We start from the raw sequence: 12613 nt of genomic DNA on the forward strand, positions 1-12613 counted from the left end.
CTTTAGGATTAACTGGTTTGATCTCTTTTCAGTCCAAGGGACTCTCAAGAGTCTTCTCCAACACCACAGTTCAAAAGCATCAATTCTTTGGCACTCAGCTTTCTTTATAGTCCAACTCCCACATCCATACATGACTACTGGAAAAACCATAGCCTTGACTAGATGGACCTATGTTGGCAAAGTAACGTGTCTGCTTTTTAATATGCTGTATTAAACCTATGTCTAGGTTTGTCATTGCTTTTCTTCCAGGGAGCAAGTGTCTTTTAATTTCATGGCTGCAGTCACCATCTGCAGTGATTTTGGAGCCCCAAAAAATAAAGTCTCTCACTGTTTCCACTGTTTCCCCATCTATTTGCCATGAAGTGATGTTCTTACTCCCCATAAAAAGCCTGGCACTTGTGTTTAATGTTTGATTAAGCTGTCTAATTTGGCTAAAGTGTATATATGATTATCAGAAACCTTCTATATAATAATCAATAGTTCATTGTAAATAACATGATGAGTTTGCCTTTATTTGGTTAGTGGGTTGGTTAGTTAGTTAGTAGGCTACTTATATATTTGCTGTTATTTCCAAATGCTGATGACTGAATTTGACCAAAACTTTAAAACTGTGTGTAGCTTGAACCATGGACTGACACAGATATCAGTCAGTTCAGTCGCTCAGTTCTGTCCGATTCTTCGTGACCCCATGGACTGCAGCACGCCAGGCTTCCCTGTCCATCACCAACTCCCGGAGCTTGCTCAAACTCATCTCCATCAAGTCGGTGATGCCATCCAACCATCTATATTCAACAGATATAGAAAGATTGATTCTAATATTGCCCTACTAGATGGAGCAGTAACAATTTATCATTTATATAGAAGGTTATCATTTGGGAAATTCAGGAACAACTCTATTGTTGAATGCTGAAAAAAGATCATAGTAGAACCAATCTTAGTATTGCCTCAAAGAAAATATACAGAGTTAGTTGCTTTAGCCCCTGAATTGAATGCTTAAAAAAAACTATTGGATTCTTAAGAAATCAATTTTTTCATTCTTTTTCTGGAAATAGTTACTCTATGAATTCAATTCTAAGCTATGTGGGTTCTTACATACCTTTACATTTTCAGAATTAAACTCTCTTCTACAATTGATGATGCTTTATAACTTAGTTGGTAATTTTGTTTCTATCTTGCTGGTAAAAAAAAAATATTATGCCTTCAAATCAGTGGAGTCATAGATTCAATGAGTACTTTCTGGAGATAATCCAGAAATTAATAAACTTGGAACAAAGAAGGATAATTAAAGTGATTTTTAGTGATTTAGATTAATTGGAATGCAGAGAATTTACTGGGATAGTTTATGCATGAAGTTTTGAATGGATTAACAGGAAGTACCAAATATCATTGTGACCTTCTTGCCCATGTTCTTTTTTCCCCAGATGCTCCGAAAGTTACAATGCCTGAGAAAACCCCAGGCTACTACCTGCAGCCGGGCCAGATTCCCTGCGCTGTTGACAGTCTTTTGCCTTTTACCTTGAGTTTTGTCAGAAATGGAGCTACACTTGGAGTCGACCAGTATTTAAAGTGTGTAAATGCTTCTGTTAATAATATTTTATACCATGAAACATCCGAAATACAGATAGATATTTATGTTAGTGTACATATTCATTATACATTCTTATTTGCTTCATAGTCTTGGGGTATAGCACTAAGCAAAACAGACCCGAATCTGTACCTTTGTGGAGCTTATATTGTAAAGAAGGAAGGCAGAAATAGATGATAAGTATTCTATGGTAATATAATAAATGCTGGAATACGTTTAAGAGTTGATTGCAGGTTTTATAGGATCTGAATTTTATAGTTTGAGGGTCCCTTAATAAGACAAAGGATACAAAATTATGAATACAAAGTTAGGTACTGAACTTTGCAAGAGCCCTTGCAAATGAAAGACCCTGAAGTTTAAACTTCAGTGGCTTGAGGAGTTAATATGTCTCTGAATCTGATTTAAAGTATAATGATAAGTGAATCTGATGTGTTACAATAAAAAGTAGAGCAGGTTATTTCAGGCACATAATTACTGGTTGGTGGACGGCATGTGATTTTGGCTAAGTTGCAATTTTAAAATTTATAGTAGAGACATTTGAATAAGGACCTGAACGTGGTGAATGAGATGGTCCTGCAGACATCCAGGGAGGAGTGTTAACACACCAGGAACAATCAGTGCAAGTGCACTAAAGGCATGTGGGGAAGAAAGACAGGAAGCAAGCCAGTGGAGCTGGGGCCCAGGAGCCAGGGGAGGAGGGTGAAATGCCTGCTGGGATGCTGTCAGGAGACAGACTGGGGTCCCATCTTTGGGTGGGTAAGATCCCCTTGAGGAGGGCACATGGCAACCCATTCCAGTATTCTTGCCTGGAGAATCACATAGACAGAGTAGCCTGAAGGGTCACAAAGAGTCAGACACTGCTGAAACGACTTAGCACACACACACGCTGCAGCCAGAAATCAATGGGAGTGGGCTACAGGACACCAACTTTCCTTGAGAAGACTGGTGAATTTTCTAGACAAATTTGAGTCATCTAATGATAAACATTAAATAGGCCTTGAAAACTAGATGATGATTTCTGAAAAACTTTTTTGTTGTTGTTAATTTACTGCAAAACAATCTACATTTAAGGAGAAAAACTCTAAGTATTATTTTATAAGACTTTCACACCAGTAACTCAATATTCACATAAATAGCTTCTGTAATATGTTAAGTTTTGACAAATCTTAGCTTATACAATCTCCTCATGGGGTCATTTAAAGCAAAAGCTGTGGCAAGAATGTTTATCATAACTTGAATTTTCCATTAGGTAAAGATTGGACTTATTATTTCCTGCTACTTTCTTAACATATGTCTTGACGATTTCCTTAGCTGCATAGTTAATAACCAGCAACATTAGCTGACCAAGATATCAAATGACAAAGTTACATACCTAACTGATGAAATCAAACAATTCTGCTTTGGATTTAAATAGTAACATTTCTGAAAGATACTTGAGATTCTTTATAAACATTAATTTATTAATTTCACCCAATTCCTCTGAGGTAAACCACAAGGATTCTTTCTTGCATTTTTCCAACTCTGTGGCCCAGAGATGTGACATGCCTTGCTGACATTTGTTAAGTTCTTTAGATGTAAGAGTCTAGAGACAAAATTGGGCATGGGTGATGATGGATTTGATACTCTAATCCCAGTTCACTTACACATCTCTGCTCTAGATTTCCTAACAACTCCACATGCATGACTGGATCTTTGTTATGTGAGTCACAGTGATTTCTAGGGGATGTGGGAGAGAATTCGTTTCCATTAGCAGCAAGACTCATTTCTAACTGATGTGTTCCTCCCCCGGTTCCAAAGGCCATTCCTTCAGAACTTTTTATTGTGGCCATACAATCTTAGTGAACTTCCCTAGTGGCTTTTATGGTAAAGAATCTGCCTGCAATGCAGGAGAACTGGGTTTGATCCCTGGGTTGGGAAGATCCCCTGGAGAAGGGAATGGCAACCCACTCTACTATTCTTGCCTGGAGAATTCCATGGACAGAGGATAATGCCTACTGATAAGGCTACATGAAAAGGAGAATTGTTTTCATGTAATAATTTCATAAACAAGATAGGAATAAATATAATACTAAAGAATATTCTGTAAGCAACCCGTACACTGGTTACGTGCCTTTGAATAAATTACTTGTCCTTCTCCCTACTTTCTTGTTTTTAAAGAAAAGGCCCTAAGACTAGAAAAATTGCCGCTTTCTATTCTAAAATTTCCATGTGTCTTAAGTTTTTGATGAATCCTAACATATACTTGGCTCTGAAGTAAGCACTGCAGAAGGCACAAAAAATGTGTGTAATTCAAACTCCTACCTTTCTGGAACTTACCAGTACCTTCTAGATAATGGCATCTGTAAACTTGGGCTTAGTATACTGCTTTAAAGCATTCAAGATGCATCTTAGGTGATCAGCGCAGCAAAGAGTAAGTCATACTTCATTTTCTTCTCAATGTGGCAGTAAGGACCACTGACACCCAATGCAGAGACACATGCGAAAGGAAACAGTATTAACTGAAGTACATATTCTCAGTTACTAAAATATATGGAATGGTCACCTTGCTTACTTTCTCACTTTCCTGATGGCAGGAACCTGTGTTTTGACTTTCTTTTAAATACAGGTTAGTGGTAAATGTACATTAAGAGCCCAATGAATTCTTTATAGTGACTACCATTCATTTGAATTGGGAGGGCTCTGGAGTTACTGTGAGGACTATTGTACATTTTCAGCTTCAGTGGAAAGTATTTTGACTCTGCAGTGGGTCATTTTATCCATATCTTGAATGTTTAAAATATGTTGTAAATATCTATGGATGATTATAAGAAAAAATATGAAAGTATTTATGACAATCATATTTTAGAACAATATAATGCTTTTTTATAGGTTATCAGAATCTTTTAAATAAGAATTAAATGGCTATTACTAAGACATTTCCAGAAGATGAGTAACAAATTGAAGTATTAGAGGACATGTGTGCTAAGTTGCTTCAGTCGTGTCCAACTCTTTGTAACCCCATGTTGCAAAGCCCACTTTACTGTAGCTCACCAGGCTCCTCTGTCCATGGGATTTTCCAAGCAAGAATACTGGAATGGGTTGCCAGGTCCTTCTCCAGGAGATCTTCCCAACCCAGGGCTTGAACCTGGGTCTCCCACATTGCAGGCAAATTCTTTGCCATCTGAGCTACCAGGGAAGCCCTGCTAGAGGGCAGAGTATATATGTTTATTAAATGAGTGAATATATAATGTAGGAAAAAGATTTGTTTTACCTAAATGACAACTTTGATTATAAAACTGATCTTTTTTTTTTTTTTTAACTCATTGTATACATGTATTGAACCAGATATGGTATATAGTCTTATGTGGAGCTTATACATAAGAAAGTTTAAGAGAATTTATCTTTTTGAGAACCAAAAATTCTGTTTTCTACCTTCATACTTGTTAATTACCTGGTTCAGTTGCTTTGGCTAAATCCCACTGAAAATGACCAAAAACTTGAAAAGAGAAGGGAAGGAGAGAAGATTTAAGGAGTGCTTTTCTGCCAATTTTAAAAAATCTTATTTATTTAATTATTTTGGCCTAGTCAGAGAATATTTTCCTAAAGAAATTTATAGTCTCCATAATTTGACAGGCACAGACTGTATTTCTAAACAGCAAAGGTAGAGGCCTGATCAAAAAATAATAGTCAAAATAGACACATGAATGTGAGAAAAGTGAAAATTAAAAGTGGTAAAATTATTGGCAGTTTTTTTGACATGACTTTTGAGAAAAATCAAAGATGTCTCCATGATATTTTCTCAGTAAAAAAGGTTCATTCGTCTATCCACAGCCTCTTTAAAGTTGTTCTCACATTTGGAAATGATTTCTCTTGTTAGAACCTAGGAAGATCAATAGAAAAAAAACAAAACCAAAGTTACTGTCTTTGTTTTTTGCTCAGATTAGAGAAGCTTCACTTTCTATTTAAAATATAAGAGGTGTATTGTTTTAAGCTACAAAGAAATCTGCAGTTTAATCAATTTACTTTCTTTAAACTGTTTTCTTTGTTCATTTGAATGAATAAAACAAAGAGTGGAATCACTGCTTCAGCCTGGCCTTGTTTTTGTGGTAACTAAGCATGGTTCTATTTTCTTACCGCAGAGAATCTGCCAACGTGACCTGGGATATTGAAGAGGTCACTCTGTCTGACGAAGGCTCCTACGAGTGCGCTGCTGCCAGTACTGCAGGGACCGGACGAGCACGGACGTTCTTCGACGTGTCAGGTAATTATCACTAACTCCTCGGCAGTTGCCTCATATTCCGTGCAGGTATGCAAATGGGATGTTTGTTAACCAGACTTCGCCGTGTGTTAACTTGTGTGACCTGCCTTGGACCAGTTACCTAAGAACTCAGTGCCTTGGTTTCCCCACTGTAAAATGATTATAATAGCAGCAATAGTCTCTTTTTTCATGGAGAAATTATGAGGATTAAGTGAGAGAGTATATGTTAAGCACAGGATAGAATCAGGCACATAGAAACAACTAATAGACATGAGTTTTTAAAATTATTGTTGTTGTTGTTATTATTGTAGGGGTTTAATATTTTGAAATCCCCATATGGCATTCTCCTTTGAGAAAACAAGGGAGAGATCCATTTTAGAATAGCAAGGTTCAACTTTCCCTTTCTCTTCCCATGTTTATAATATGCAAAGTGCTTTTGTGAATGGCTTCTGACATCTGAGTTGAAGACAGTCAGTGTCACATTCAAAAACACAGGACCTCAGTGATTACAGTATTGGTATTGAGAGTGACAGAAGTCATGCTAATTAATTCACATTTAAATAGTAAGTTTCCTATAAATAGACAAGGCTCTCATTATATTATCATTTTTTTTCCTCCAATCTCCCAGAATTCTTTAGAAACCAAAACAACTACCATATATTATCAGTGATCAAGATTAAGCTACCTACTCAACATATATCTAGAATTTATTAGAAATTTTGACTCAGTCATTTTCTGCCTGCCTCATAGCCTAGGGTTGATGTATGTTTAATAGTAACCCTATTCCGACCTAAAGGTGCCCGTGGAGCTTTCTTATAACAATGTCTCAACTGTCAGTTTGCATCTGAAAAGTCAGAGGTGCATTTTCTTGGAAAAATTTAAGACAAAAGAAGCTTTGTAACTGTAGGACTATTTAGAAGCCCAGAGTTTACGTTTATTATCAGTAAGTTCAAGCTGAACTTTTAAACTGAGGCATGCAAGCCTGTTCTTCTTGCAGTAAATTATTTGTATTCTCTTATTCTTAGAAAAATAAAGTTTGTCTTCTGAAACGATTTAGCAAGTTGACATACATCATAAACTATTCATTTTTTTCATCTCCAGTAATTACGAAAAGCATGGAATCATGTCAACATTCCTCAGCTTCTGGGAAAACAAACACTTGAGCACTTGAGTTTTTTTCCCAGCAATATTAATTAAGAGAAGGACAACAGGGAAAAGAGATTTCAGTGAGTGGACTCAGGCGTCTCGCATAAGTAACTGGGAAGTGCCAGAAACGACTTGTGAACTGACTTCTAAGAATTTGGCCCTATGGTATCAGTAACTTCTGAATATACACACTACCCGTGCCCTTGTAGTGTTAATCTGTGCCAGCCCATCCATGGTATCACTGGGAAGTTGTACTATGCCACAGCCAATTTTCAGGAATTGTGTCCCATTGCTTAATCATCAAAGAGGAGGCAGAAGTATGAATGATATGGCAATGCCTATAAAAATAGAAGAAGCAAGGAAGTACCCCTTTGGACTTGAAAGAGTGGACATTTCTTTCTAAACTTGTATTTTCTTTTAACCTACCAGCCTTAAACTTCCATCCAGGCCCTGGCTCAGCCATCCTACTGTTGCTACTGACTAGCACAAGAGAATCAGTTGTTTATACCTAGGATAATTAGATGTTATATTTTGACAAGAGTGTTGGGAAGCACAGTGTGATGGGATGGTGATGTTTTACTGGTGTCACTGTGGACATTATTTTATAAAGTCACACAGCACCTGAGAAATGTTTCAAGGAAAATTAAAGTTCTACCAATATGTTACTTGAATATCTTCAGCATTTTCTTCTAGCCAACAATTTTTAGGATTTTTGGTTCATTGGAAATATTGATATTGATAATTTTAAGTGCAAAATGGGTGTAAAAAGAATTATACTTCTTGTTTATTGCATATAAACATATAGAAACTAATGAACGGAACTGCAGAAGCAGGAAAAACTCTTTACACATGGCATTTGGTACTTTAGTACTAGTACAAAGTTATATTAATTTTCTCTACTGAATTTATTTATTAGCACAATGTCCCTCTCCCAACACACACACACACACACATATTCAGTACCAAAATTTTGGCCTTATGTAAAATTGATTACAGAATACTTGTCAGGCAATCTTAAATTGTAATTACAGGATACTCTTTTAGAACAGGGTAAGACATGGAAATAATATTGTACCACCTCATCACTTTGTAGCTAAAGAAAGTGAAATCCAGAGCAGGCAGGTGCCCCATTTCTGATGATGTGGGTCGGTGGTGAGAAGTAGATTCCTGGCCTCCTGACTTTCAGTCTAGTGAGCCTCACTTAATGTCACAAGGCCCATACTTATCATTCTTTCTCAGTTTTGAGATTCCATTTCTGGTTCCCTAATCTTAGCCTCAGCCATTCTTTCACTTAGGAATGACTACCCCTCATCCTCTCGGGACCAGGCTATTTCCAGTAATTTGTTATCTTAGACTCTTCTGTAAACTGCTGTCATTCTCCTCCATCATCTCTCCCATCACCACCCAATTTATTGACGTATGCATAAATATTTCGGTGTGCATGATGTTTATCATCTCCAGATATTTATGCAGCAGTGGTATTGGATGTCATGTTTAAGAGCTCTTTTACCCCTGGATATTAGTAGAAAACTGGTGTTTGACATACTTGAATATATATTTGAAGAGGAAATAGACTCTAAGGCAGATTATGCAAGCGAGAAAGTTATCAGGGAGTTTTCTAGGGAAGAGCACCCGTGAAGGAGTGGAAGAAATTACATCGTGATGCAATCACAACAGAGGCCTCAGCGGATCCTACAGGGGGCTTTGATGCTGGGATGACCTTGAATTGAGGCAAGAGAGCTGTGTGTTTTTCCTTCATAAAGTGGTTACCAGAAGTGGGCTGCAGTGGAAAGGGAGCCTGACCGAGCACGTCAGCTCCCGTGGCTCTGAGCTCAGTAGTCAACAAGCAAGAGCAGTTAGGGAAATGAGTGCCTAGGTTCTTGAGAAGGATCTGGGTGAGCACCTGGCATCCCCTGTATGCTGATAATACAGGATTTACAGTTTCTAAACATCCCTAGTCTAACTGAAGAAGGTTGTTTAAAAAGAACAACAACAACAAAGGAAGTTACACAACACATTTTGTGGTCTTCAGGAAGATTTTGATGAGTGTTAACACGTATTCACAAATGCTCACTTCTGGGTCTTTGGTCCATACTATCTTGTATGTTACAATCATAGAACCTTGGTGCTAGAAGGGTCTTCTGGATTAACCAATTTAATCATTTCATTTTTCAGGTAGGGAAACATTGTGAATATATTGCCTTTTCTAGGGTCATCCAGGTAAAATGGGATAAAATTAGGCAGCCTATGTTTACCAGATTCAGCAGGTAAAAATAGGATGCCCACTTACATGTGACTTTCATATAAATGTCTCAAAATATTTCATGAGAGATACAAAAATATTATATATTATTATATAATAATATATAAAATATATATTATAAAATAATATTCGGTGTTAATCTAAAATTCAAATTTAGCAAAGCATCCTGCATTTTATTTGTCAAATCTAACTAGAATTCAGTCAGACCTTTCTCTTATACTCTCTCCAACTGATTCATTAACTTTTCATAAGAGGTTTTAAAAACATAGCAGAATGGTAAAAATTACAGATTTTTAAAATAATTTAAAATAGCATATATTCGTCTAAAAATGTTTGGAAAACAAAAATAAATTATAAAGGAAAATATGAAAAAATATACATATTTCCTTCTCTCAGAGATAACCACTATGGTTATCTCTGTTTTGGGCATATTATTTCCAGGTTTTATTTTAGGCTTAAGATATTCATCTGTACTTATATACAGTTTTGAGTAAAGTTGGATCTTGAATATCTGATCTTCTTTCACATTTCAACTGAAACAGACACATGGCTTCCCAGCTAGTTTTTTATTGCTGTGATTGCTCAATAATGTCTTGGTATGGCAGGTTATTTTAAAGCTTTTGGGCGGAGTGAGCTTTACAGGGGCATTTAGGTTTATCCTCAAACCTAACTAGAGCAATATGTGATTTTTTCTAGAAATGCTGGTTAAATATTTAATTGGTAAATGGCTTTTGACCACATCTGAAATGAGCATGCATCACTCAATGCCTTTTGTGTACTTGGTCCTGTGTGTATATTTTTATTAAAAGTCTATCCCTACTGTTAACTTGAATTTCTTAAATATTCTGCTGCTTCTCTGAGGGAATATTCATTTTACTCTGCTGTTGCACTGTGTCTTAATGAGGTGATAATCTCTTTAAAGCTGATGCCATTGTATCTTTGCCATATCTCCCATCCTTCATGTGCTGTTTTCTTTAAAACCCTAAATAAATGGTTTTAAATTTAAAAATCCATAAATGGTTATTTTCTTCAAAATTTGACAGATTCTGCAGTACTAAATCAGCGTAGTCATATCTTTTTGCCATGCCTCTTTGATGCTCACAGCTGTAATTTATAGATTTGACTTTTAGTGTACTGTGGTATGTAAACATGCATTTAAAGCATTTTTCAACTAGATGATAATGGAATTCTCCAGGCCAGAATACTGGAGTAGGTAGCCTTTCCCTTCTCCAGGGGATCTTCCCAACCCAGGGATCGAATCCAGGTCTCCCACATTGCAGGCAGATTCTTTACCAGCTGAGCCACAAGGGAAGCCCTCTTGATCACCCCATTTGTATTAATGAATAAGTTCTGTTGTACTGCATCTTTCCTACCAGTCTTTCCTACCAGATATTCAATACATTCTCATTAAAATTTTAAGCCACCTCTATGAGTGAGTAAAATGACTTCTGGATCTTTCAACTGGAATCTTCTCATTTCCCACAGAGCCCCCGCCAGTCATCCAAGTGCCTAGTAATGTTACCGTCACTCCTGGAGAAACAGCAGTTCTGACGTGCCTTGTCGTCAGTGCAGTGGGTTACAATCTAACCTGGCAGAGGAATGACCGAGATGTCAGGCTGACAGATCCAGCAGGAATGAGGATCTTGGCTAACTTTTCCCTGGAGCTCAGGAGTGTGAAATTCAGTGATGCAGGAGAGTATCGCTGTGTTGTTTCCAACGAAGGAGGATCATCAACTCAGGCCGTTTTCCTCACAGTGCAAGGTACGTCCTGACAGTGACTTCTGAGTCATGGTGTCTTTCTGTTTTCCTTCTTTGATCTCTATTCCCTTAAATTGTCCATCTGAGGGTATCGGCCCAAACAATTACAGTGTTGAAGAATAGAATGCTTGTGGACCTTGAGGGTGTGAAAGTGACTAAGCTGGAAACTAAAACAAAATCCCATGGGCAGAGGAGCCTGGTAGGCTGCAGTCCATGGGGTTGCAAAGAGTCTGACACGACTGAACGACTTCACTTTGACTTTTCACTTTCATGCATTGGAGAAGGAAATGGCAACCCACTCCAGTGTTCTTGCCTGGAGAACCCCAGGGACGGCAGAGCCTGGTGGGCTGCCATCTGTGGGGTCGCACAGAGTTGGACACGACAGGAGCAGCTTAGCGGCAGCAGCAGCAGCATAGTTGACCTTAAACACAGTTAATCCTAGTAATTGAAGACCTTTATTTTAAGGGAGTAGAAATAGAAATAGTCTCTGGATGATTTAATAGTTTTAAAATTTCTTATCTATTTTGTGAACTTGAAAAAAAAAACCTTTTAATTGGTAAAAAATAAAAAGCAAAGTTCCCAATCTGAGTGCATTATTTGCATATTTAATTTACTTTTATGGTTTTAATTAAGTTTTAAGATGTTTCCTATCAAGGTGAAATTTTATTGAAACTTTAACAGAGCTGTTTTTACCTTATTTATCTTAGACACATATGCAGACACACACACACAAAGAAGCTAATGATAAACCAATCTTAATTGTCTATATAGACTAAGATGTTCAAATAGCTCAAAGCACCAGGGATTGAACCCACACTCCCAGCCATGGAAGGCAAAGTCTTAACCCCTGGACCAGCAGGGAAGTCAATGTGGTCTGCTGCTGCTGCTGCTAAGTCACTTCAGTCGTGTCCCACTCTGTGCGACCCCATAGACGGCAGCCCACCAGGCTCCCCCGTCCCTGGGATTCTCCAGGCAAGAACACTGGAGTGGGTTGCCATTTCCTTCTCCAATGTATGAAAGTGAAAAGTGAAAGTGAAGTCGCTCAGTCGTGTCCAACTCTTAGTGACCCCATGGACTGCAGCCTACCAGGCTCCTCCGCCCATGGGATTTTCCAGGCAAGAGTACTAGAGTCGGTTGCCATTGCCTTCTAATTGCTACTAAATATGTATGTTATTCCAGACTAACAAATGAAGATCAGAAGCTATTCCCAAGTATCTCTTTCAGTAGAATCCTATTTGGCTTCTAAATGTCTCTAGAGTCTTAATGTAATGAGCAACTTACTATTGGCAGTTTTATACTGTTCAGCTGAAAGGTTCAGTTGCTGCCTTAGGAGAGTATTTTATTTCAAATCCTTGATGTGGGAGACTGATTGTCTCAGAATCAGGTCTGGCTACTTGGTTATGGTACTAGAAATAACTTTATAACATGCCTCACTTGGTTATAATGTTGTTGTTTAAGAAAGTTACCACCGAGTTTCTTGGAATGCTATTAATGGCAAAAAAAACAAAGTGAAATTACCATGAGACTTAATAAAATGCTTGACATCTGATTCTGGTTTTCACACTGGTATTTGAGATATACACTGCAATCCAACTATATGACTGTGCGTCTTTCATTAGATAGT

The 12613-nt window shown here is 37.5% G+C and overlaps 1 protein-coding gene across 1 annotated transcript in view; it reads left to right on the forward strand.

Annotated features, from left to right (window-relative positions):
- HMCN1 (hemicentin 1) overlaps positions 1-12613 on the forward strand; it is a 546435-nt gene that overhangs the window by 216664 nt on the left and 317158 nt on the right. The window contains exons 9-11 of the mRNA XM_055582953.1: positions 1422-1566; positions 5704-5825; positions 10717-10992. Of these exons, the coding sequence (XP_055438928.1) occupies positions 1422-1566; positions 5704-5825; positions 10717-10992 (543 nt within the window). The remainder of the gene's footprint in view (positions 1-1421; positions 1567-5703; positions 5826-10716; positions 10993-12613) is intronic.

This window comes from Bubalus kerabau, chromosome 5 (genome assembly GCF_029407905.1).
Source record: "Bubalus kerabau isolate K-KA32 ecotype Philippines breed swamp buffalo chromosome 5, PCC_UOA_SB_1v2, whole genome shotgun sequence".
In the NCBI taxonomy this organism is placed as follows: domain Eukaryota; kingdom Metazoa; phylum Chordata; class Mammalia; order Artiodactyla; family Bovidae; genus Bubalus; species Bubalus kerabau.